This window comes from Trematomus bernacchii, unplaced genomic scaffold (genome assembly GCF_902827165.1).
Source record: "Trematomus bernacchii unplaced genomic scaffold, fTreBer1.1, whole genome shotgun sequence".
Lineage (NCBI taxonomy): Eukaryota > Metazoa > Chordata > Actinopteri > Perciformes > Nototheniidae > Trematomus > Trematomus bernacchii.
Window position 1 is genome coordinate 30,155,433 of NW_022987739.1, and position 26,874 is coordinate 30,182,306.

The window sequence follows — 26,874 nt, forward strand, 5'->3', positions numbered from 1 at the left end:
GTGTTTAAGGAGTACAATGTGAGTCGACATTACGAGACGAAACACGCGGAGAAATATAAAAACTTGACTGACGCTGAAAGGGCGCGGACATCGGAAGCTTTGCTAGCTAAGCTGCAAAAGCAGCAAGGCTTTTTTACCAAGCTTCACACATCCAGTGATGCAGCAACCATGACCAGCTTTGTGATATCCCACAAAATTGCTAAAAACAGTAAGCCGTTCTCGGAGGGGGAGTTTGTCAAAGAGTGCTTGGTGGACTCTGCAGCACTAATATGCCCTGAAAAAAAAGCCGCATTTGAGCAAGTCCCGCTGTCCAGGCGAACCGTGACTAGAAGGATCGAGGACATTGCGGGGAATCTGGAGCTTCAGCTGCAACGTGAAGTGGCAAGTTACGACTTTTTCTCCTTGGCTTTGGACGAGAGCTGTGATGTCCGCGACACAGCCCAGTTACTCGTATTCGTCCGCGGGATAACACCGGACTTCAAGATTACGGAGGAGCTGGCAGCAATGCGGTCGATGAAAGGGACGACGACAGGGAGCGATCTGTTCACGGAGGTAAACGAGTGCATGGACACGCATACATATGTGAACAAACATTTTCAATTATGAAGTTTACGAAATCCAGGTATAGATCCTCTCTCACTGATGATCATCTGTCAGCTGTGCTTCGCATCTCCACCTCAGACATTCAACCTGACTTTGATGCACTTGTTAAAGCCCAGCAGAGACTAGATTTCTCTCACTGAACAAGAAAAGAGAACTTAAAAACACCAAATGAGGTGGTTAGACTACAAATGTTGGCATGTAAAGGCACCAACTAGCAGTGAACTGGGACACTTTCTTTGAAAGCCTTTTTCTCTAAATCACAGTTCAGTGATGTTTAGTGACAGTTCAATATGATGTATCTTGCTTAATATTTGGAGTACAAAGACAATATTGTGATGTCTTTAGAATGCTAAGAACCTCTTTCCAACAGTAAATGAAACTCAAAATGTGTTTGAGTGAATGTGACTGAAAATGTTCACTAATATGAGTCACAAATGGTGAAAAACGTTCATTTTGTTTACCATTGTTTTGGGAAATTTGATTTAATAAATGACATTTTTTTGTAAGGCAACCTCACTTTTTCATTGCTTAACTATAACATATACTCTTACCAGCTTGTCAAAACAATGCTATTTACTGCTTTTTATAAAGAAATAAAGAAATTCAGCCTTTTGGCCCGGCCCTCCACAATATTTTCAGTTTCTCATGTGGCCCCATGGAAAAAATAATTGCCCACCCCTGAGCTAAGGCATACAATTCACAGTGATGATTTGATCAATCTGTAATCTGCGAAATTGCAGTGTCCTCAATTTTAGGATTACTTTACGTTTACTTCATTACGCTTTAGCCAAGAGTAAGGCACTTAGTCTTAGTAAAATCAATACATTCATTTTAGTCAAGTACATTGTTCAAAATCTGAAAAGGAAAAGTTAGGCAAATATTCAAAGACTTTTGTAAAAACCTGGAAAGGAAAGATTAAACATTCTTAAAACTTTAATTCATACATTTGTAAATGCTACAACTGATCTGTACCAAATTAAGTCTATCAATTATTCTTATTAGCCATACTTACCTGAAAATCTACTTATGGTACTTGGAAAGGGTTCTTTTGTGTTTATCTAATGTTGAATATAGAATATCAATTTCTTTAAATTATACTTCTCTAATTTGAGGATCAACTATGCTACATAATTGTTATATGAATTATTATAAATATTTGTTTTGGGCCAAAACTGAAATTAATCCAGTACTTGAAACATCTTTTTAGGTCTGTCTGTTCATGGACAATACATTAAAGAGTTGTGTTGTTAAGCCTGATTGCTGGATGATTAAGGATATTAACATTATCTGTGATAATAGTAGAAATACCTTATTATTCAATACCTTATAATCTGAAAATATTTATTTATTTATTTTGTTTAGTGTGAAAGTGTAATCTGATCTGACACAAATATATTTATCACCACTATTTAACACATGTCTGGTAATTGGAAATATAAAAAACAATCATTAATTGTACATCTTTAAACATCTGGTCATTCAATTCAAAGTTCATCTTTGTACGAGAGCTGGAAGAACATGTCCGTCAGTCTTCCTGACTCGTTCTCCTCCTCCCTTTATGACACCGAGTGTCTGGTGTGTAAAGGCATCCTGATACTGTAGATTAGCACTGAGGTGCTGATTGGCTCAAACTCTTCTTCATCAGAGCGCCATATTTCAACCCCCCCAATTGCTCTGCTATTGTGTGGCTCATTCAGTGAGCACTGTAGTTAATCCCCCAGTGAGACGGAGGCTCATCTGCCTGTATTCCTTCTGCTATCTGCTTGAGAGCAGTGCAACTGCGTATTCCAATAGTGATGCATCCAGGTGTCCCCCCCGTGATGGGAGAGGTTAGGAAGACATCAAACTCCTCCAAGAAACATGGAACCTTGTATTATAGAAACCTCTGAAGCCCTCGCTCGTCCTGCAGGGTTGTCTGCTAGAGCCCACCGAGCAGAAAGATGAAGAGAAGCATCCCATCTTATCAGAAAGGTGAAGAGAAGCATCCCATCTTATCAGAAAGGTGAAGAGAAGCATCCCATCTTATCAGAAAGGTGAAGAGAAGCACCCCCTCTTATCAGAAAGGTGAAGAGAAGCATCCCATCTTATCAGAAAGGTGAAGAGAAGCATCCCATCTCGAACGACCTCGTGCTTCCTTGCACGTGGCTGGGGGTGCTCTCTGCAGCCGGAGAGTGTGACCCTCTCTCTCTGACCCTTGGCCTTGAGAGCTGTCCTAGTTATTGGGTTAACACTTGATCGGGATGTTTTTTCTGAGTGAAGACAACTCAAAGTAATGGATTAGCACATTATCATTTAATCACAAAAGTAGGCCCCTCAGAATTATTTGGGAGCCTTCCTGACACATGCACATTATCATTTTGAAGGTTTGTGTTAGTCATTTAACATGCAAGAATCATATACTCATCAGTCCATAGCAGAGAAATGTTATTGTAAGTTAAAGGTGAGCTTGTCCCTGTGGATATAACCCCTTCTCAATGATTCTAAATGTATATTAATTCACCATTTACCTTTTGATAAAATATTAGTTTATCAGAAATATTTTGTCTCTTCCATAAAACATAGGTTTGAGAAATAAATTACCCAATATAAAATAAATTACTCAATATAATTGACTCTTCCCTCCCTTTTCTTACATATGTTACATATGAAATAATAACTTAGGAGTCTATTTAAGCATGGTATAGTTTATAATCTATTAATCGAGAAGACTCAGTATCACCTGTGTGCAGCTTACAAAAAAACATTGTGATAAATATATATTATGCAGGAAATCAGATATGCTTTGTGACCGGTCACAAACTGGTAACAACAACACATATGGCACCAATGCCTTTCCTTAACCTGTTAAGCCCCAAAGCCCCCGTCGGCGAGTCTTTTTTTTTTCTCACAAATTAGTGATTATTATTATTATTTTTTTTTTTTTTATTAATTTTTTTTATTTAATTTTTTTTTCTTTGGATGGAATGAATACCTATGGTGATAATTTAATGTAATACATCATTTTTATAGTCTGGTACCTGAAAAAGGTCAAATGGCACTGATGGAACCAGATGTACCCAAATGTGCCGAAAGCTTATTCCGCCTGGAACTTCTTTTGCTAAACCTCTCTAAAAAGGTCAAATTGAACTTGTTTTGCCTCAATCTTGATACAGGGTACTTATTATATGTTATAGTTTGGATTCCTAAAGCTTTTAGTCTACCATCCCATCATTCAAGGGTGGTTTTCACTATAAGTAATGTTTTTTCTTTAGGCGGAGGTAAGAATTTACCTTTTTTTACTATGTTCCATCTGAATTTACTCTGACTGAGAAAAATCTATATTGATTCTGACACTTCTACATCCAACTCACAGATGTAACCTTGCTTTGATAAAAGAAATTATTCATATAACCCTTTTAGAAGTGAAGTTGTAGTCATTTGTTTTGGGCATGTCATTTTTGAGCCTGAAACCTGAAAAACAGGCTCGGGGCTTAACAGGTTAAAGGAGATAACAGACGTCAAAGTAGATCATAAAACGTCACAGAGCAAAAGGTTAGATATCTAGAAGAATTATTCCTTAACCTGTTTCACACCTTCCCCCCGGTACCGGGCGGATAAACGCGTCATTTGCAGGAAACAACGTCTAAGGAATCTTAATATTGAATAAAACTATGAATGTGTTATATCCATGTAACGGGAAGAAACTCAGCTAACTGATCTTTTTAATTTTTTTTTTCAAAAAAAACCCCACAATGCTAGCACTCAGCCTCTGAATTAGCCTCGACGAAAAAACGTAACCTACAAAGGCACATAAACTCACTCAGAACTCCCTTATTACTTATCCTAGATGCACAACCAAACACTCTTTTTTGGTGTCCTGGAGACACTGAATCTAACGGTGCCCTCCTCAACACTCAGTGATAAACATTCGCGACGCTCTAAACGAAAGCGTACATCATCACATGTGGAGCTAAGAAGCTAAACAGTAAATATGGCTTACCTTGGTCAAAAGTGGTCTTCAATGGCATTAAAACGATAAAAAAACGATGCTGCAGTTAATCCATAGGTTCATCCTATGTGTCTGTGCCTTCTTTGAAATTATTTCTGATAATCCATAAGCAATACAACTGCGTTTTAGTTTCCAAACTCCAGAAGGAGACATTCCTCTACTTTGGTTTCGTTTTCCACACGCGAAGCAACCACATTTTTTCTTTACAACCTGTCTGGGTGGGAGCCTCCCCCTTTGATTCTATTGGCTCTAACGGTCACAAGGGTATGTCAACCAACCAAATCGAGCAAGGGGGGCCAGAGATAGGTCAAATCCACCCAAATGACCCCAGATGGCCCAGTTTTTGGCTAAATCTCTCTAAAAAGGTCAAGTTTCACTTGTTTTGCATCAATCTTGATACAGGGTACTTATTATATGTTGTACTTTGGATTCCTAAAGCTTTTAGTCTACTAACCCATCATCCAAGGGTAGTTTTCACTATCTGTAAAAAATAATTTTTGGACGGACACTATAATTTACAGTTTTTTACTATGTAAAATCTGAATTTTCTTTAAAATAAAAAACATTTATATTGATTCTGACACTTCTACATCCAACTCACAGGTTTATCATTACTTTGAGAACAAAGATTATTAATTTAACCCTTTTAGAAGGGAAGATATGGTCATTTGTTCTGGGAATGTCATTTTCGAGCCTGAGACCTGAAAAACAGGCTCAGAGTGGAACAGGTTAACAAACACTATAACATTTCTGCTGTTTAAATACTGAGAGCAAAATAAACCAACACTGTTCTTCTATTTATTTATAATAATAGTTAAACTGAAGCGTTTCTCTCTTCATATTGAGTGATGGAGGCGACATGTCAAACAAATGAAGGACTTTAGAGGTTTCTCAGCATGTGATCACACCACACAGCAGGACTTACAGTTATCTGTTATTATTACTTTCTAGTAGTTTCTTTATCATTAAACACACACACGTTTTTATCACAATGTGTTAGAGTTTAAAATCAGATCTATATCATATCCCACCAATACCAGAGTTATGTCTTAATACTCATATAGTGAGAACATCTGATGGTATTCAGTTTAAAATATTGAAACTTTATTGGTTTGTTAACTGTGTTTGTGTGCACAATACATTTCCAGATGCTCAGAGAAGCCAAAACATCCATCATTCACATCTCAATATTAATTAACATTTAAATATGTACATCTGTAATATTGTCAAGTGATTTATTTAATTTCTGTCTCTTTGGTAACAGTCAGTGACAGCAGGAGCACAGACATGTGATCAGATCACACTGACAACACACTACACTCTATTATCATATATTATTATATATAAAATGGACTAACAGCAAATCTCAATCAGAACATATGTCAACAATTTTTTTCATCAAATGCTTGAGGTCATTATGTTTCCTCTTTTTTAACACATGTTGTAATATATGTGTTATTATAGACTTGCTGGCTGTAGACTCTCAGAGACTCACTGTGAAGTCGTGGCCTCAGCTCTGAAGTCTGACCCCTCCCATCTGAGAGATCTGGACCTGAGTCACAACGCTCTGAAGGATTCAGGAGTGGAGCTGCTGAGTTCTGGACTAAAGAGTCCAAACTGCAGACTGGAGGCTCTCAGGTCAGTTCACTGACTGAACTTCATTTGTTTGTGTTTATCATTTTCTGAATTTGAAAAAAATACATTAAAATTATTTTTCCATTTTTGCTAATGACTGAATATTGATCAGAATAACAAAGAGAAGGTGAATGTGTGAGGGAGAGAGTTTGAGCTTCCACAGACTCACTCTGTGCTCCATGAGTCAGTGGAGATGCTGTCAGTACTGATGAGCTGTGAGGGAGATGAAGGAGTTGTTCAACATCTGATCAAAGTTAAAGTTCCAGATTATCAATGGATTGTTTCTACATCATCTCTGAGATTAAAGGTCTCCTATCATGCAAAAGTCACTTTCTGATGGCTTTTCTACATCACCATGTGTCCCCGGTGTCAGGAGACTCACAAAGTGTCAGGAAACAAACCCCTCTCTCTTTTCCTCCGTACCCACATCTCTAAAAACGGGGGAACAACGGAGCTGATCCAGATTTGCTGCGTCATGACGGCATTACTAAAATGTGGGCGGGCTTTACACCAATGGGCCAATCAGAAACGTTGCTGTCAGAAACAATGAGACGTGTTCTGGAAGTAATATGGTCTGTGTATACATTAGCATGCTAACACTCAGAGCTAACCTGTACTGGAGAGAGCATGTGTGAAGAAGCAGGAAATAAGAAGGAACTCACCTTGTGGTAAACCTGAGAGAGAGAAAGAGTTTGAGCTCCATACAGTTTCAGAGATAATCCTTGATGTGGTTTGGAACATGATATGGAGTTTCATCACGGCAGCATTTAGCTGAGTTTCTGCTGGTAGAATTCTGATCAGGCATTAGCTCCACCTCCTTTTTTCTTTGTTCAAGCTAAGGACCCGAACCTGCTCTTCTCTAACAGCTGGAACAGAGGGATATGAGGGATTTCTAAAATGCATGATCTGTTTGGTATTTTGAGCAAAACACATCATAGACATGTTTTTATATATTTGTATATATCCCATAATATATGCCTAAAGATAGCATGATAGGAGACCTTTAAAACCCTGTTTAACTCTGATCAGATTATTAAACCTGGAGTTATTTCAAACAGGAACATTGTTTTCTAAAGTTACATCATGTTTTCTTTATTCAGACTGAAGAACTGCAGTTTGTCAGAGATCAGCTGTTCTGCTCTGATCTCAGCTCTGAAGTCCAACATCCATCTGAGAGATCTGAACCTGGGTCTCAACGATCTGAAGGATTCAGGGGTGAAGCTGCTGAGAGATCTTCTGGAGAGCCCAGACTGCAGACTGGAGACTCTCAGGTCAGTTCACTGACTCTCTGTTACTGCTGGAGATCTCATGTTTCATTAGTTATTCAACCTGATTCTTCTACGTAATTAACTTACATCTATAAAGTTATAAATGTTCTTTTATTCATACTTTCATTTGTAGGTACTAAAGTAAGAACTGCAGAGATAAATGTTGACTGATTCTTAAAGGAACTGTAATAGATGTTAGTTGTTCAAAGTAAATCTATGTTTTTAATATTTAGTAAACGATAACGTCTGAATAAAGTTCATCTGAAGTAATATTAGTTTTACAGGATAAAGTTAACTTTCTGAAGAAGACATATGTTTTTGTTCCCATTCATTTCAATGTTGAGTAACACATCTGATTATAAACTGATTTGTATCCTCATCATGTTTTCTTTATTCAGTCTGTGGGACTGCAGTTTGTCAGAGATCAGCTGTTCTGCTCTGGCCTCAGCTCTGAAGTCCAACATCCATCTGAGAGTTCTGGACCTGAGGAACAACGATCTGCAGGATTCAGATGTGAAGCTGCTGAGAGATCTTCTGGAGAGTCCAGACTGCAGACTGGAGACCCTCTGGTCAGTAAGGGGTCTCTGCTGGTTCAGCAGTATTGTATGAACCACAGGGAGGTGTTTCTCTCACTGGGGAAACAGATCAGTGATGTTACCCACTGACTGCAGGCTCTTTCATTCTTCCATCAACTATAGAAGGCCAGCTGAACATGCAAAGCTACACTTTAGTAATCAACTCTCTAACAGACATATGGGACTTTACAGAAGAGTGGGAAAGGTAGTCTGTTCTTATGGGATGTTTTTAGTTTCTAGCCCAGGAGTGTCCAAACTGTGGCCCGGGGGCCAAATGCGGCCCTCGGAATCGGCCCTTAGCAAATTCTGAAAGTATAATGAAACATGGCCCACAGATGAAACTTCTGCTTGTCTTGTATTGTACTTCTTAAATATATATGTACACATATATTACACAGTAGTATTCATGTGTTAAAGGTGGGGTAGGTAAGTTTGAGAAACCGGCTCGAGATACACTTTTTGTTATATTCCATGGAATGCTCTTAACATCCCGATAGCAATGAATATCTTAAGTGCTTTGACAAAAAATCCATAAAAAAATGTCATCTGTGGAAGCCGTAATACTGTAAAAAGCAGGACCAATCATTTTAGCCGGCCCGGCTAAAATAACTGGATGGCCTACCTGCCTGTCAGCCTTCCATCTGTGCACAAACTTATCTCGTGCCCTCATTGGTCATGTGCGCGTTCGTGTGTGTTGGAGGAGGGGCTCTATAAGGAAGTGGCAGATTTTCTCCGGTTGTGTATTTTCAAATTCTACGCATTCGAGCTGGTTTCTCCGAAATTACCTACCCCACCTTTAAAGCTGAAAACATTTTCTAACAAATCTAACTTGATAAGAAAAAAGCCCAATAACTTATTGTTATAACAAGCGTGAAATAAACCCTTCATATTTCCTGTAATTATAATCAATCTGAAGCTCCTGTTTAAAGGAATGAGCTGCTAACAGAATAAAGTAAACCCTCTGGAGAGCTGAGAGCTGTTTTGTTTCTTAAAGCATCTTCAAGTAACAAGCATCCTTTACCTTCATTTGATTGAGTTTCCTGACTTATAACTGAACTTATGAGGCAGTAAACCTCTAGAGAGCAGCCCAGACCTTTATATATTTATCTGTATGTGGCCCTCGGTGAAAAAAGTTTGGACCCACCTGTTCTAGACCAATGACTGGTTACTTCCTGTCATGCAGCTGAGAGCTGTGGCAGGCAGTCGTAGTGTTTGCAGAGAAGATATGATGGGATGTAAAGCATGAGATCAGGACTCTGAAGCTGACTCAAAGAACAAACACTTATTTTAAACTGGATCTAAAACTGTTGGATTGTGTTCGTCTCTACAGGATCGGACATGGACTAGGAGAGAAGACGTTCAGAGCCACGATCCAGAAGACCTGTGAGTACTGAAACCATATCCTCCATTCATCAAGATATGAAACTCTTTAATGGAGCGTGACCTCAGAGGAAAACAACACTCTTCTTTCTCTCTTCATCATTTTAGCTGTTTCTCTTAGTTTTATTATCATCATTATTCTCTCTCTCTCTCCTTCTCCTCTCAGGTGACAGGAAGTGAAGACACACAGAAAGGTGAGAGGTCGTACCGTGTGAAGTTTATTTATTGAGGTTTCAACACGTTTTTCTGGTGTTCCAGACAAATCTGCAAGCTCAGGTTTTATTTGCTGATGAGAGACTTCCTGTTAGCTCTCCTCAATATTAAATGAACAAAAACAATCAATTGTACTTAAAGCTTTTCTTAAGAAGAAAGATGTGTTGCACATACACCTGTTGCTATACCACCACCTCCCACCCATCCCGGCACCAAAGAGGAGACTCCATCGACCCCAGATACCCCAACTCACTCTTCTTCAGGTTAGCTTGGAGCCCCGCCTTTACCTGCCCCAACATCTCACTTTGAACGATGTAGTCATCCGGATATCTGCATACTGAGAGTGGGACGCAGGACCCGGTCCATGAGCTGCTGGATGGGGGTCCACTGGACTGGAGGGGCGCTTGGATCTGGTGATGCCTTGCTCTTCCTGAAAGGGGAGGACACCTATCTGCCATAGTTTTTCCACCTGACGACTGAGTTCGGCATCGGGGGTTCCAGTTGGGGTGAAGAGACTCTGGGGGGCATCCGATGGCTCCTGAATAGGGGGGCCCTTGGAGTGTCCAACCTAATGATAAGAATAAGAATAATAAGAATGCATTTTATGTTAAAGCACCTTGCATTGCTAAAAGTAATCTCAAAGTGCTACAAGGGGCATAATATACTTCTTTTTTTTTAAAGAAACACAAGTTTAATAAAAGGTTTTAAAAAAAATAAAGGTTTTTAGGCCCTTCTGAAAGGAGTCAGTGGTCTGTGGAGTCCTCAGTTTGTCTGGGAGGGAATTCCACAGGTGAACAGAAAGCCCCCCCATGGTGCGGAGTTTGGTCCTGGGGGGGGAAGCAGATGGTTGGTTGTAGAATGGAGGCTGCGTGTGGAGGTTTGTGAGGAGAGTAGTTCCTTGAGGTATGAAGGAGCGTTCCCGTGGATGCACTGATGGGTGAGGAGTGAGATCTTGTATTTGAACCTAGCTGGAGGGCTATTGTATTCTACAGTGTGCCTGAATGTAATCATTGCGTAGGTGTGTAGTGTGATTCTGTGTAGTTTATTTATGGCATCCCGTTGGATTTGACGTCATCTGAACAAGACATCGCACGCTCACTGCTTGATAGCGCGCGAAGGTCCGTTTACGCCGGTTGTTAAACAACATGGTTATGGGGAAATGCAAGTCTGCGTCCAAATGGTTGGAAGATAAGGAGGAAGGACAATCAATACTGTATATAGTCAATGTGAGGTAAAGTGTGTCGCCAAGGTAACCGGTTAAAACTCAAAGTGGCGATGAGGTCTTAAAATGTATGGAAAGGGTCTTAAAAAAGGTCTTAAAAGGTATTGACTTCAGGATTCCTGCATATTCCCTGTTGTGGTTAAGACGTGTCTCTTGCCACTGAAAGGGAGTCATTCACTGAATAATTATATTAAAGTTTTAATTTGGTAATAAAAACTAATTTAACCTGATGAATAACTTGACATTTAAGATTTCTTTCGTAGGATATATTCAGATTTTTAGGGTGAAATTTCGAGCTTTGAACTGTTGAACCTGTGAAACTCAAGAGGATTAATTAATCAGTATTAATTTAGGAACAGGAATAAGTCATAATGAACACTGTATACGATGCTGTTAATGACACGACTCTCAAACCATGGGAAATAAATGTTTAATACAATAAAAAGAGGAAGCAAAATGTACAAATCTGCAAAACAAAATTAGATGAAAGGCTGGAATTTTAATACTGAAATGTAGTAAATGCTGACACAGAATTTGAGAGTTTAATACATTTAAAACATGTATAAATGAGTGGTGTGTACATCACTGATATACCTGAACTAGTTGCATTTAATCTCTTTTCCCCGAAAAAGCAAAATAACATGCATCAAATGTATCTGAAACCCAAATCTGCACAAAGGATACTAACATCTAAATATATATACAACAGCATTGTGTCCTCTTAAAAAAATCCCTTTCGTTGCTCTTATAGGACTCCACTTAACATATTCCCTCCTATAACACTGTTCACATACCGTTTTATAAAAAAAAGTATAAAATTCATGATTGTGTTCCTATTCTAAACCTGTCGCCGACATTACCCACAATGCAACGGAACCACTTGTAGTCCTTAGAACAAACTGATGCTTTATACAACTACTTTACAGAGACATGTAGTCACACTTACATGTCTATAGGCGGAGTTACCCTTTAAGGAATTACATAATGTTATTGTATTAATATAAGAAAAGTAGCAGGTGTATTTCCAGTACCATACAAGCTGCAAAACAGCACTTTGCACTAAAGGAAAACAATGCATATCATGGCTGATGAGATATGAAATAATACTTTAAAATGTATGCATGATGAGACACAACCATTTCCAGAATGATTATGAAATGGCACGAATTAGGAGGGAGGTTAAAAACACTGATATGAATCCTCATAGCACCAGAACTCGAAAATACTTCAGACTTTCCTCAGAGAAATACTGTTATGTGTACAAATGTACTACTGTCAGTACCAAAGTACACTGGAATAAAGTGACCTGAATAACCTTCCTTTCATAGGAGAGGAGCTTTTATTTAGAAATACAAGGAGCGCATGTGAAGGTGTGGAAGAACATGTACACACATATATAATAATGGGAAAATAAAATGTGTTTAACTGTGAAGGAATTCAACTTTTAAGATGATGTGAGCTGGCGCCATTTTACCACATTTCACCACCAGTGTTTCCAAAAATGTGCAGAAATCTGTGCTTTAATGTGACAATTTCCCATGTGCACTTGAAGAACATAAAGTGTGTATGTGTTTCTTCCCTTAACATATCTTAAAGTCTGGACATAGATCTAAAAGTATACCTCATCCTCATTATGGCTTCATGAAAAACATTTTTTTTTTATAAAAGTGCCGAGTTCTTCTACGTTAAAGTCTCTGTTAAATTAAAAAATGTCCGTGGATTTTCCTTCAGTAATCCTCCGTCTCACATGCAGGTGACCTCAGCTTTCCCCTCCTCCTGCTCGAAGCCCCCCTCCTCCAGGTGGGACAGGGCGCTGGGATACCCCCCACCCCCGAACACTGGGAAGCCCCCGATGCCCCCCGCGGTGGGAGAGGGATCCTCGGGGGGGGGAGAGGGGGCTGCTGACCGACCGACTCACGGAGCGATTGGAAACCTCGCTGTGCACCGAGAGGGTCTGCAGGGGGAACAGGAGTTAGATATACGAGGGCAAAGTTATTCATATTTAACTGATTTTAGATTTTAGTAACAAAAACTGCCTGTCTTAGAGTCCTAGCTTCAAAGGAACTGACAGAACAAGTAGATATTTTACTCAATTAAAGCACTAATACACACAGTGCAACAAGTAAAAGTCCTGCTTTCAAAATCTGCAGTGGGGAGAATGAACGCCGGAAGTGCAGTTTCAAGTTTGCTCAGCAGGGGGCAGTGTAGCCACATAGAAAGCTCCTCCCTGCAGCTCCACACTGACAGATGTTAAGTTGGATTTATTTCGTTATACTATATACATAAATATTGAGATATTGATGCATACAAACGCCTCTATACTTTTTTGTATTTGGTTGTTTAATATCATGTAATTTTTGTGTGTTCTCTCTTAATGTTGTTTCAAATAAAGAGTAAATAAATACTATTACCGGGATCCTCTGTTGCCCCGCTGCCTGACCTCTGACCGGACGCTGCAGAAACACAACCTGCTTCGTGGCCAGATTCCCATCACTACACACACACACACACACACACACACACACACACACACACACACACACACACACACACACACACACACACACACACACACACACACACACACACACACACACACACACACACACACACACACACACTAGCTTGTTGTAATCTTATAGCAGCTTTAAAAAGGTGCAGATTAGACTGAGTTGGTGTTAGATCTACCTGTCGTGGCGGATGATGGGAGTGGGCAGCACGCAGGTGAGCAGCCAACCAAACTCAGCCAGCGTGTGAAGCAGGGGTCCGTAGTCCGTCTTCACATTAGAGCCCTGAGAGAAAACACAATATATACATTTATATAAGAGCATCTTACAACAGTCGGGTGTTGAGGAAGGAGAATATATTGTATGTCCGTGGTTATAATTTGTATTCAGGATTGTGGGAAACGGTAATTCGATCTCTCTGTACACACAAACTGAAAGATTGACAATAAAGTTGACTTTGATAACATGTCTGCATTATAACATGTCATAAAGCTAGATGAACCTAATTACAGTTATTAAAGTAAACAGATATGGTTCTAAACTGTATTGAAGTAAACATGTATTGTTTGAACTGTTTTAAGTAATCCCATAGATATTGTATTCTCACTTACAACTCACTGACCCAGAGATCCTGTTACACACACATACACCTCCTCCCACCAGCACACACACATATTCTTTCCAAGGTCCTTTCTGGGCATCAATATATCTGTGTACAATGTTTGGTTGTCTGGGAAAGACAGATAGTTTGTGTGAAATATTCCTTGGGAAAGTAAAGGAGTGAATATAGGTGCAGAGATAAAGATTGACTCTGTCCTTGTGTCTCACGCTCTGCTCAGAAGAAAACATACTTTTTCCCAGAACTCTAATTCGCTGTATTGGACCCGACCAGAAGTGAATCCAACCAGTAAAAACACCTGGGGGAGTGAGCAGCTCACACAGCTCCTCCCCACGGACTCTCTGATTCGCTTCGGAGTAAAATGGGAAGGAAGAGTCAACACATCTCCGCCCCAAAAATGTCTATGAATACTGTTGTTTATTCATGTAAAATGCTTCCTGTTTGCTGACTGGCCGGTCCTGATGCCTGTGTCGCACGGCAGTAGAACTCGAAGTCCAGAGTACTCTGTAAACTTGTATAAGTGTTTTGTTTTTTACCAGTAAAATCAGATTATTGTTATAACCTTTATTCCGGTGTTTGAACTCCTTCTTTTATTAAATATAACCTCATCTAAAGGACGGCGCATAGCGGAGGTGGGCTTTAAGCCACCACCACAGTGTTTGCTACAACATTATTTAACTCGCCTAGCCTTGTCTCGTTTTTTGGGGGAACTAGTTTAAAAAGAACGGTTTTCCCAGGGTAGCCCGGGGTGTAAATAGGCAGCCCTCTCATTGATTGGAGCATGAAAAGGAGCATGCTCAGTGATACAGCTAGCTAATAGTCTGGATTTACTGTGACGTCACCTGTTGGTTATAGTCAAGGATTTTGAGATTTGATTTTGGCATTTTGATCGTAGCCATCTTGTTTTTTTGGGACCAGAAATGACACAAGGAAGTGAGGAAAAGCAAAACCGAAGGCTCAAAAAGACAACTCCATTTGGAAAGAAATCAGTATCAGTCGAACAAGAAAAGACAAACCCAATGTAAGGATCAGGAAAAGTGAAATGGCTCTACATATAAAACAAATAACAACAGCTTACATAATAACAATCAACAAGACAATAAGATGTACTGCCCTCTCACCCTTAAACAAATCCTGTTTCCTGACTGATACTGCACTTTCATTTTGACATCAAGTAACTTCTGTCAGATTGAGGTCATGCACAATCATTATGATGCACACACACACACACACACACACACACACACACACACACACACACACACACACACACACACACACACACACACACACACACACACACACACACACACACACACACACACACACACACACACACACACACACACACACACACCTCGATGACGGTCCACTGCTCCACCACGATGGTGTCGTTGGCGGGAGGAGAGGTGCTCCTCTCTTCGTACACAAACAGTCCCTCCAGAGATCTGGGCACCGGCTCGCCTGGAATAAAACACACAAGAAGTCACTTTAAAAAGTGTGCAAGTGGTTATATTGTCACGTTGTGTCATTGCATATAGTAACACACATTTATTACAGGTGGCAGATGATTAACAGCAAGTAGTGGAAACAGAAAGAGGATGTCATTGGCTTGATATTGACCCAGTTTTTAGAAATAGGTTAAACTCTTGCTATGGAGGGATCTTGTTGTGTGTGTGTGTGTGTGTGTGTGTGTGTGTGTGTGTGTGTGTGTGTGTGTGTGTGTGTGCGTGTGTGTGCGTGTGTGTGTGTGTGTGTGTGTGTGTGTGTGTGTGTGTGTGTGTGTGTGTGTGTGTGTGTGACTGTGTGGTGTGTGTGTGTGTGTGTGTGTGTGTGTGTGTGTGTGTGTGTGTGTGTGTGTGTGTGTGTGTGTGTGTGTGTGTGTGTGTGTGTGTGTGTGTGTGTGTGTGTGTGTGTGTGACCCCCCCCATATGTAGAATGGAAGAAGTACCAAATTGTAGAAATAAAACCTTTTGTTAAAAGTTAAAATCCTTTTATTGAATTAAAAGTACAACAATTTTGCATCGAAATCCAATTAGAAAAATCTAAGTACTTCTTACATTTAGATTTATTGTCCTAGAGGGATATTTGCTTCACAGCTGGTGTCCAACATATTTATACACAGCAACACATGTAACACACACAGCAACTGAACATACTAATAGCAACACATATAGCAACGTATAGCTATAGACGATACACAAAATCTTCGCATTCGCATCAATATTACTAAACATTTTACCACATTTAGTCTAATCAAGATGTCAGTGATGTAATGGCCACGTTTGTAGACACAGTTAATGTTCATTTCAGTCAGCAACAGCCGAACACATTCAGACATTGAACTTCTCAAAGGCCTTTATTTAAGGTATGGCCTAACACAATATTCACATGCCTAACATGGAGGAATGTTTGCTGTAATTATTTCTCCTGTCCATACTTGTCATTAGGAGTCTGTTCTCTGGGTACACTCTCTCCCTATTTCCAACACTTTCCCTGACATTTGGAACACTTTTCCCCGCATTTTAAACACTGTTCCTGGCTTCTAAAGTGAGGTGCTGGAGCCTGTTCTCTGGGTACACTCTGTGCCTATTTAAGACACTTTCCCCGACATTTAAAACACTTTAACCCACATTGAAAACACATTGACTCCCTTAGAAAGTGAGGTGCTGCAGCCTGGTTCTCTCCCAGTACTGGGTACTAGTTAATGCCACTATCCCCACATTGAAAACACTTTTCCTTTTAAGTGGACATCACATTTCCATTGTGCGGAAGTTTGTCCAATGGCACGAAGCGTCCCACGTTATTTGTGTCCAAAAGAGGAAGTTTCCCTAACTTATGTTATTCCCATGTAATGAATGACATTTTCTTACTGAACTGTAGCTCAGCAAGGAAAGGAGGGAGAGGGATTTTCACACTGTTATTTTGGAAGACATCCACTGATTTTAAAATGATCAAACTGTAGATCTAATGTCTGTGGACCCTAGGTCTGTAAACTAATGTTGGATTAGAGTTGGATTGAATTTGGCTAACTCAGACTGCTGAAGCCTCACAGTAGGTTTAGCTAAAGTAAAAATATCAATGACTGGATTTAGTCCCTCATCTTTCAGATTAAAGCTGTGTAAGAATGCTCTTTTTATGTACATATGGTTTTGTGATGAATGCATTTAGAAAGAAGGTTCAGCCACTTACACTTAGTCCATGCCACCAAATAGGGTTTTAGTATTGTAGAATAATCAAAGTTGACATATTAGGCATTGAGAATTACCAGTGTATTGTGACCATACAAAATGTGATACTAACATGTGTTGTGTGATTGCTTTTGTTTTTCAGTACATCCAGCAGAACATTAGATCAGACTGCTCTAATATCGACAAAATCCTTGAGCCTCCAGAGGGTCAGGACGAGGGCGTGTGGAAGTATGAACACCTCAGGTATGTTGATAAAGTAATTTAAGCTTGAAAATTAATAAGTTATTGAAGCAGCAGTCCTAGTAGGATCACTCATGCTCATGTGTTTGTCTTTTCTTCTAACTGTGCTCGTGTTTTGTCCTTCATGTAGGCAGTTCTGTCTGGAGCTCAACGGACTAGCTGTAAAACTGCAGGTACGTGATCCAACTCGGAAGATATACAACCTTTTTATTAATTTTTAAACATCTCTGATGGAAGGTTTTTTCCCATTTATGTGTCCATATCAAAGCAAAGATCTTAATCAGGAACTATTTGGTAGAGCTGTATAAAGAACCGGTTAACCTTTGTTTTAAGGAGTGTTTTAAGGAGTGTTTTAAGGAGTGTTTTAAGGAGTGTTTTTAAGGTGTGTTCATTTAATCTTTATTTTGCTTTTCAGATCGAGTGCCATCCAGACACCTGCACCCAGATGACAGCCACAGAGCAGTGGATCTTTTTATGTGCTGCCCACAAGACACCCAAAGAGGTCAGTCAAGACCGCGGGTTACTCAATGTTCACTTGGGTGTCTTTTATTACAATTCTTTATTTAGTTTTATGTGCATCTTATACAATGTTCATGAACTTTATACAATAACAGAAGGGATGTTTCCATTGACATGGTGAGGGACATTCCTGCAGGTGTAATAACAGTCAAACAAACAATACATTATAATATTTTGGTAATTAGACCAAGCAACCTGTTTCTTTTGGTGATAGAACAGGTGATCAGCTCATCAGTAGTTTGTTAATTCTATGAAATGTGGACTGGTGAATAAAGGAAACTCAATCCGACCATAGCTCAGTAAATCTATTCATCTGTAGGCGAAGAGAAAAAGTAATTATTCCCATTAGGTATATGTTATTAACTATATCTATCCATTCTTCAATTGTGGGGGAATCAGGAAGCAGCCAGTGGCCTTGTGATGGTTTTCTTACAAGCAGTTATCAGAACTCCGAATAAATATGTGTTAAAGCGCCCTAAATGAAAGTCACCCTTACCCAAGATAAAAGTGCAGAATTGGAATGGTATTTTCATATTGAGTATTGCACTTAGATGTCTGTTTAATGGTTGTCCTTACGAATTATTCATTTGTCTCTGCCTTTGTCTGAGGCTCTTAATAGCCGCTTTCACACCAAGTACTTTGCCGCACTTAGTACCCAGCACTTAGTTCCCAGCACTTAGTTCCCAGCACTTAGTACCCCCATGGAACTAAGAGCCGATCGCGTTCACACCGGAATAAGTCCCTGAGGGAGGATTACGCAAAGGAAGCCGCTGACGTCACTTCTTCTTCTGCTTTGGGTTTACTGGCAGGCCGCAAACAACTTCACGGCGTGAAAGCGCCTAATGACGTTTCTAAGTGTGTTTTGTGCTTCCTCCACAGTGCCCTGCCATTGATTACACCAGGCACACGCTGGACGGAGCTGCCTGTCTTCTCAATAGCAACAAATACTTCCCCAGCAGGTCAGTCATCATCATCTACAACCTGTAAATACAGCTTTTTATTTTGGTCACTTAGGGGCAGTGAAAACAAAGTGTGAACACAACACAAGCAACACAAATAAACAGCTGAGAATCACTTTAAATATCCATTCATTCTCTGTAGGTTTATTACTAAATGTGACAACTTTGAAAAAGGACATGCACCGGAAATGGCTGTCATATTGAGGGGTGATTGACGGCATTCTTTTGGACGTGTTTATTGTGACGCACAGGGGGGTTTATACGATAATGTGACAATTAGTTGTGGTAAAATAAGAGATATTAAGAGAGGATAAATCACTACAAACCTTGTCATCTTCCTACATATGGACAAATGCTGCGAGTAGTTTCAAAATGTATTGTCGATCGAAGCCTTGCCAACTTCTGATTTTGGGTTTTAGATGTTATACAGTGCACCAACAAGAACTTTAAAAAAAAAAGTATCCTGACACCTTTATTACGAGTTGGTCTTTGAGTTGGTCTTTGAATCGCTTTGTCAGTCACACACCATCCATGAGATATCATTTCATAGATCTACCCCCGTCTGATTGGTCTCTTTGTGTTTGCAGGGTGAGCATCAAGGAGTCATCGGTGGCCAAGCTGGGCTCCGTCTGTTGTCGCATCTATAGGATATTCTCTCATGCCTACTTCCATCATCGCCAGATATTCGACAAGTATGAGGTGGGTCTCCTTGGAAATATCTTATCAACCAATCACACCTAGAATGCTTTTGTTTCTGTGTCTATTCTGGATTGTTTTTAGGTACTAATAATAATAATAATAATACACTTTGGGAAAAGCACCATAAATGACTTTGTTAAAAATCAGAACGCCAGATTGACCTTGTTTTGATCTGTTTTTCTGCCTACAGAACGAGACGTTCCTGTGTCACCGGTTCACGCGCTTCGTCATGAAGTACAACCTGATGTCCAAGGACAACCTGATCGTGCCCATCCTGGAGGAGGAGGTGCAGAACACCTCGTCAGCGGGGGAGAGCGAGGCCTAAACACACTGCTGCCACAAAGGGAGACACATGTAACACACACATGACATGAGGAGACACATTCACACACCTTGCATACACAGTACACACATATATAATATATATATATATACACACTACAGTGTCTACAATAAGGCTCCTGTCTCGTAACACTGTCCATGTCCCTCCACCCTTGTCACCTGTGTCTATCTCAAAGGAAGTGAGGGGTAGCGGGAGCAGAGTTCAGCCATGCCTGCAGGACAAGTTGACGTTTTCTATCCTCCTCCCTCTCGCTCTGTGTGTTCAGATCCACTCTGGGGGTCTGGGTGCAGCCCCTGCTCTCACACTACTCCTCCTGGGGAAACCCCTTTTACCTTTAATGTTCTTTAAGCAGCTGGATTTGCAAAAATGTAATCATGGTGACCTGTATTGTTGACAAAGGCACACGCTGACAGCCCCTCCCTCTGTATATAACCCTCCCCTCCCCCCCTCTCTTAATTCACTATCATGTTTTCTGATGGTGCTTCACTTTTTCGTGTCTGCTTCTGTTTCTCTATTTGCTTATTGTGTTGCCTACCAGCCTGTTTTTCGGGGGGGTCGTCCTATGAAATGGATCAATAAATTAGCCTGCTGACTTAAAGGGATAGTTCAGATTGTGTGTGGGTTGTATGCATATCCATAGTTCAGGTATGACCGACAGTAACTGCTCTCTAAAAGCCACCAAACTCCATTGTCAGAAACCAGTTATTTTACATCGCTGAACACAGAAGTTTCTCGCTTTCTGTTGCCTCAATTAGTACGTTTTTTTTGGTGCTATTTTGTGACTTTGGTGTTTAAAATAGTTAGTTTGGATTCACTGACGTCACACGATTTACACAAAATAACTAACTGATAGAGGAAGAAGTAGAACAGCAACGCCTTTTTGTTCTGCGATTTATAAAATCACTGCTTTTATCAATGGCGTCTGGCTTTGGCGAGAGCATCAAAAAATGCTTTGGATGCTCGTTTGACGGCAAGGTTAAGCAGAGAAAACATCGTCATGTACTGTAGGTAATACACTTTAATACAACCCTACTTTAAAACACAAACCATCCCTTTTTAATGATGCCAGTGAAACACGAAACGTAGGTGTGTGTGGCTTGTGTGGTAGTGAACAAAGACAAACGTAACCGTGCAGTCATTTACGTGTCGGAGCACAACCTCTCCCCCCCTTTCTTTTTACCCTCCCCCTCATTAAGTTATTTTGTGGGAGGAGTCTTGTCAATCCAAACCCACTTTTTTTTTAATGGACTAAAACAATTTTGTTACTGTCGACATTTTCATGATGTCTGTTAATAAAAAATACCTATTATTCAGGTGTTTGTGTGGTTGTGTTATCATTCATGGGGCTTTCCAGTGATGGGTGTGAACCAAATGTGTGATTTCCAGTAACTGCAGCGTTAAGACCAAAAGTAAAACAAAACATTTTGGAAAAATAGGAATAAGCATTTCCAAAAATGACATGTTTTTTATTTGTATTCTGCTTCAATCCATATTTGTTAGGCTTTTTTAAATTTGTATATTTGTATATATATATATACATATACAAATATATATAAATAAATATATATATATTTGTATTTGTATATATATTTGTATTTGTATATATATATATATATATGTATTTGTATATATATATATATTTGTATATATATATATTTGTATATATATATATATATATATTTGTATATATATACAAATATATATATGCAAATATCTTTATATATATATATACAAATATATATATACAAATATATATATACAAATATCTTTATATATATATACAAATATATATATACAAATATATATATACATACATACATATACAGGGTTGGGTGAAGTGTTTTGCCCAAAATACCCAAAATACCTCATCTGCACTTTTCCCCATAAAATGAATTTTAATCAATACTTTTAGATGTAAATGGTTTATTGTATCATTACTATGGGTCTCTGAAACAATCATACTTTTACCACACTGTTATCAGACTTTTATCAGACTTTTAGCACTCTTTTCCCCGCAGAAACGACTTTAAACCATCAGTGTCACTATTGTGGGGATGTAGGAATGTACCTGTGTGTGGTGCAGAGCCTCCTTGCACTTTAAATCAATTGATTTGCCTTTTTACTTATCGTATTTTCTACTGTTAATGCACTGTGCTCATGTCGGGTGATGCGCTCCCTGGAGCCCTCCTGTGGGGAAACTTGGAACTGCACTTAAATCACTTGGTGCTTTTTAAGCCATTTAAAATAGTTTTTCTCACTTTTAAAATACTTTCTGCCCTAGAAATGATTTTTAATCAGTATTACCATTATTTAGGGGCTGTATGAACATGTATTTGAGCATCCCTGCACACTTTCCTCCTATTTAAAACACTTTTCAGTGAGGTGCTGCAGCCTGATTCTCTCCTTTTTCTCTGCCCCTATTTAAAACACTGTCCCTCCTATTTAAAACACTTGCTAGAGGTGAAATCTCTATTTCAGCCCTGATTTTGGCACATCTTGTAAATTAGTTAAATTTAGCCTTGTGTTTTTATTTAAGTCGCTGTTCATTGTTTGTTATATAAAGCAGATTTAATGATATCCTATGGACGCTGATGTGTGGATGTTGTGTCCTTTTGATAACTTTGTTGAGCTTGTTTTTAGCTGCATGTCTTTTTAAAGTCCCTGTGTGTGAACTGGTTCAGCTGATAAGGCTGGTTATGAATCAGAGGGAGCAGCTGCAGACAGGGAGGGAAGTGAAAGTTTGAAGTCAAACTGCCAGACACCATTTTACAGCTCGACAGGAGGAGAACAACAGGGTGAGTGTTAACACCAGGATCTGCTTTCTAACACATTTATTATTTACTCTGTCAAACTGGATGTCAAAAAATAACTTCTTGGTTAACAATCTGCGTCCTAGAGTCCAATGAGACTTCTGCAAGTGTTGTACACTTTTATTATTTCCTGTTAACTGATTCATCAGAGTTACATAACATGTGACAGCCCAGCACAGACAAAATGGAGAAAGGCCTGTCTGAAGTCTGATTTCATGTAATTTAACCAAGTATATTATTAAGGTGTGTGTGTGTGTGTGTGTGTGTGGTGTGTGTGTGTGTGTGTGTGTGTGTGTGTGTGTGTGTGTGTGTTGTGTGTGTGTGTGTGTGTGTGTGTGTGTGTGGTGTGTGTGTGTGTGTGTGGTTGTCTGTGTGTGTGTGTGTGTGTGTGTGTGATCTCTCAGACTGGAGAAGATGAGTGATTTAAAAGATGAGGAAGAGGACAAATCTTCAGTCTCCAGCGGTCTGTCTCTGAAGAGTGAGCGGTCTATGGGGCTTCCTCCAGACTTCAGTAATGAACCTGGACCCTCAGACACAAAGTAAGAGTTTCTCCTGTAAACTGACCTGAAGAGGATCCAGTTTGTTGGTATCTGATAATCTAAACTGTTTAATGAAACCCAGTATAGTACATTAACAAAGCTGAATTGATCTCTTGCTTCTTGTCATCATCAGAGATAGTAAATAATCTACTAGTGAAATCATCCTCACACTCTACATGTTGGACTTTGTGTTAAATTAAGCAAATAAAATGCAAATATGTAAAACGTTTCACACTCGAATGCATTTTAACAACAGAAACCCACAATAACGACTCAAGAACTCTAAACATCTTTAATAAGGTGAACAGTCATAGATCAAAAGCTGCTCTTTAAATAAACTAATGATGTTTAAAACATGTGTTGTTTCCACAGACAGAGAGCAGAGTCTACGGTCTCCATGTGGTCTCTGAAGAGTGACCGGTCTAAACAGTGGCTTCCTCCAGACTTCAGTAATGAACCTGGACCATCAGACACAAAGTAAGAGTTTCTCCTGTAAACTGACCTGAAGAGGATCCAGTTTTTATGTAATCTAATATATTAAACTGTTCTTTAATGAAATCATGTGAGCAGTTTGTAAAGGGAAAACGCAGCAGAGTAAGCTAACATTATCTAAGGATATTTCGGTGTGTGTGTGTGTGTGTGTGTGTGTGTGTGTGTGTGTGTGTGTGTGTGTGTGTGTGTGTACAGTAGCTGCCGGGTCCGCATGAGCTCAGCCCCCTCCTTTTTTATTTTACCAACTTCAGCACTTTATGGCGCGTTTCCACTACAGCCAATGGTAGAGGGCTGTGACGTCAGCGGCCCGTCTTTGGTTGCGTTTCCACTTGGCCTAGTACCGGCCGGCGGGTCCTAATTCACAGTTTTTCTGGCCTCATAAAATCGTGGGGCCAGGGGCCAGAGGCAACGAGGCTGAGTCGGGCTGAGTATGCTAAACTAGAGAGAGCGTCGCTGGCAAGGGGGCAACAACTACAACAAGATGGACATATTTGACCGTGATTTAATTATAATACACGTTTCAAAATGATGCCGAAGTAACAACATACTGATACCGGTTAGTAAAAACCATGAATTAATGCTTTGTCAAGTCTGCAGACAGACGGCAGGGGAAAAAACCTTTTAAAATGCTTGTTTTCTAAATGGAGATTGGCTAAGCTAACGCAGTATATGCCCCGACCGTCCACACTCACAACAACGGCCTATACAGACATAAATAAAGCAGCGACTGTATTCACCATGACACAGGCAGTCTGTGGTTTGTACTTGTTTAACTTTTGTCTAGTTTCTGAACATATATGAGGAGCTGTGAGCTCTGAGTGCTAACAGCTAACGGCTGTGTTGTTTTTCTGGGGTCCTCTGAAGATCACGTCACGGCTCCGCCTACACTGCGTTACTATAGATACTGCCCCAGTTCCTAAACTGTAATGGAAATGCGCCATAAAGTGAGCCAGTCCTAACGAGGCCCAGCCATACCGAGCGGGGCTGAGCGAGGCCGTGTAGTGGAAACGCGACATTAGTAACAGGAAGTGAAATAGAGGGATATGAGGCATGGCTAGAATGGGTGATCTGTTTGGTATTTTGAGCAAAACACTTCATACACATGTTTCTTATATATTTGTATATATCTGAGACCTATGCTATTGCCTAAAAATAGCATGATACAGTAGGTGACCTTTAAAGGGCCCATGTCATGGCCATTTCCACTGATCATAATTACATTGTTGAGGTAAACTAAAATAGATTTATACTGTGCAATTTTCCAAACTCACATTGGTTTCGCATACAGCATCTCTGTAAAGTATGTGTATTCAGCAGTATTCACTCTCTCCACTAAACGACTCGTTGGAGCTCTTGCCCCCCCCTCCCTGTGAGCCTAGTGTGCTCCGATTGGTCAGCTCGGCCACTCTGTTCTGATTAGTCAACCACCAGAGAGGCTCTGCCCATGTCTAATGGCGCATTTCCACTACACGGTCGGCCTCGGCCACACTCGGTACGGCTCGGTACGGCTTGGCCGCGTTGGGCCTTAACAGGGCCGACTCACTTCATGCTGCGCTTCCATTACAGTTTAGGAACTGGGGTAGTTACTATAGTAACGCAGTGTAGGCGGAGCCGTGACATCATCTTCAATGAGAACTCCAGAAACACAACACAGCCGTTAGCTGTTAGCACTCAGAGCTCACAGCTCCTTATATATGTCCAGAAACTCGACAAAAGTTAAACAAGTACAAACCACAGACTGCCTGTGTCATGGTGAATACAGTCGCTGCTTTATTTATGTCTGTATAGGCCGTTGTTATGAGTGTGGACGGTCAGAGCATATACTGCGTTAGCTTAGCCAATCTCCATCTAGAAAAACACGCATTTTAAAAGGTTTTTCGCCTGCCGTCTGTCTGCAGACTTGACAAAGCATTAATTCATGGTTTTTACTAACCGGTATCAGTATGTTGTTACTTCGGCATCATTTTGAAACGTGTATTACAATTAAATCACGGTCAAATATGTCCATCTTGTTGTAGTTCGAGCCCTCTTGCCAGCGCTCCTCTCTCTAGTTTATCATACTCAGCCCGACTCAGCCCTGTTTGTTGGCCCCGATAGAACCACAATTTTCTAGGGCCAGAAAAGAGGGGAAAAAGTGGCCCCGCGCCGTGCCGCGCCGGAACAAGGCCTAGTGGAAGCACAACCAAAAAAGCGGACGGCACGACACGGCACGCTTAAAGCGAGCTCCGCGCTGCAGTGGAACTGCGCCATACAGTAACAGTGCTTTTTTCGGCTCGCTCTCGGAACATCAGTCTTATAATGGCGTCGGTACAGCCGTATATTTTATACGCTAACTAACCGAACTGTACCTACAACTGTTGTTATAGAAGAGTAAGTAAACTACTGTTTGATGAGAAATCAAATCATGGTTTGCTATATATGAATGATAAGTTATAGGAGCAAATAATTCAGGGAAGAAAGGATAGGCCTACTAAGTATTTCCATCAAACTTTATTTTTAGAAATGTACAAAATGAACATAAATATACATATATACACTGTATATCATCCATTCCTCCCCGTATAGGCGTTTTCGGCATCTTGCCTATCGCAGCTTTGTAAGCGGCTGCCGGGGCTTTTTAGGACGAGGCATCAGAGTGGGTCATATCGTGTGTGTGTTGTCCGCCAGATACGCCAGGAGTTTCCTGATCTGGCTGGACGAAATCAAATGCAAATCACAAAATATTAGAGAAACTTAGTTGTTTTAGATTTGTTAGTAGTAGTTGTGGTAGGAGTGTGGATCTATCTAATCCATCTATCTAATCAACACAGTAAGCTTGCCAGCTAATATGCTAACCTAGCTTTCTTGTTTACCTTGGTAGCAAACACGATATGAACGGTAGCTTCGGAGGAACGGCAACTATATTGTAGTGTAATAAAACTACTATGAACAAAAGCTAGTGGTTCATATTAGGCTAGCAATAACGTGTTTATAATTGCAATCTTATACGGGTAGTCTGCTACGTTCAGTCATTCATTGTAACTGGCATGAATACGATGTTTTCCGCTAGCATGTATAGCTAGCTTCGTTAGC

The 26,874-nt window shown here is 40.1% G+C and overlaps 2 protein-coding genes across 2 annotated transcripts in view; both read left to right on the forward strand.

Annotated features, from left to right (window-relative positions):
- Positions 1-26,874, forward strand: part of LOC117495534 (protein NLRC3-like) — a 58,091-nt gene that overhangs the window by 12,350 nt on the left and 18,867 nt on the right. Inside the window, exons 7-11 of the mRNA XM_034146809.1 lie at positions 6,056-6,221; positions 7,334-7,497; positions 7,893-8,063; positions 9,400-9,452; positions 9,616-9,643. Of these exons, the coding sequence (XP_034002700.1) occupies positions 6,056-6,221; positions 7,334-7,497; positions 7,893-8,063; positions 9,400-9,452; positions 9,616-9,629 (568 nt within the window). The 3' untranslated portion in view covers positions 9,630-9,643. The remainder of the gene's footprint in view (positions 1-6,055; positions 6,222-7,333; positions 7,498-7,892; positions 8,064-9,399; positions 9,453-9,615; positions 9,644-26,874) is intronic.
- Positions 17,299-20,902, forward strand: LOC117495292 (MOB-like protein phocein). Its single transcript, XM_034146472.1, has 6 exons — positions 17,299-17,444; positions 17,572-17,614; positions 17,857-17,943; positions 18,840-18,919; positions 19,507-19,618; positions 19,809-20,902. The coding sequence occupies exons 1-6, from the start codon at positions 17,314-17,316 to the stop codon at positions 19,941-19,943; spliced, it is 588 nt and encodes a 195-aa protein (XP_034002363.1). The 5' UTR covers positions 17,299-17,313; the 3' UTR covers positions 19,944-20,902.

Excerpts from the sequence above, each read along its gene's own strand:
- LOC117495292 (XM_034146472.1), top strand. The coding sequence starts at position 17,314 with ATGTGTTGTGTGATTGCTTTTGTTTTTCAGTACATCCAGCAGAACATT. Across the intron at positions 17,944-18,839 it reads CCCACAAGACACCCAAAGAG|TGCCCTGCCATTGATTACAC; the intron begins GTCAGTCAAGAC and ends CTTCCTCCACAG. Across the intron at positions 18,920-19,506 it reads AACAAATACTTCCCCAGCAG|GGTGAGCATCAAGGAGTCAT; the intron begins GTCAGTCATCAT and ends TTGTGTTTGCAG.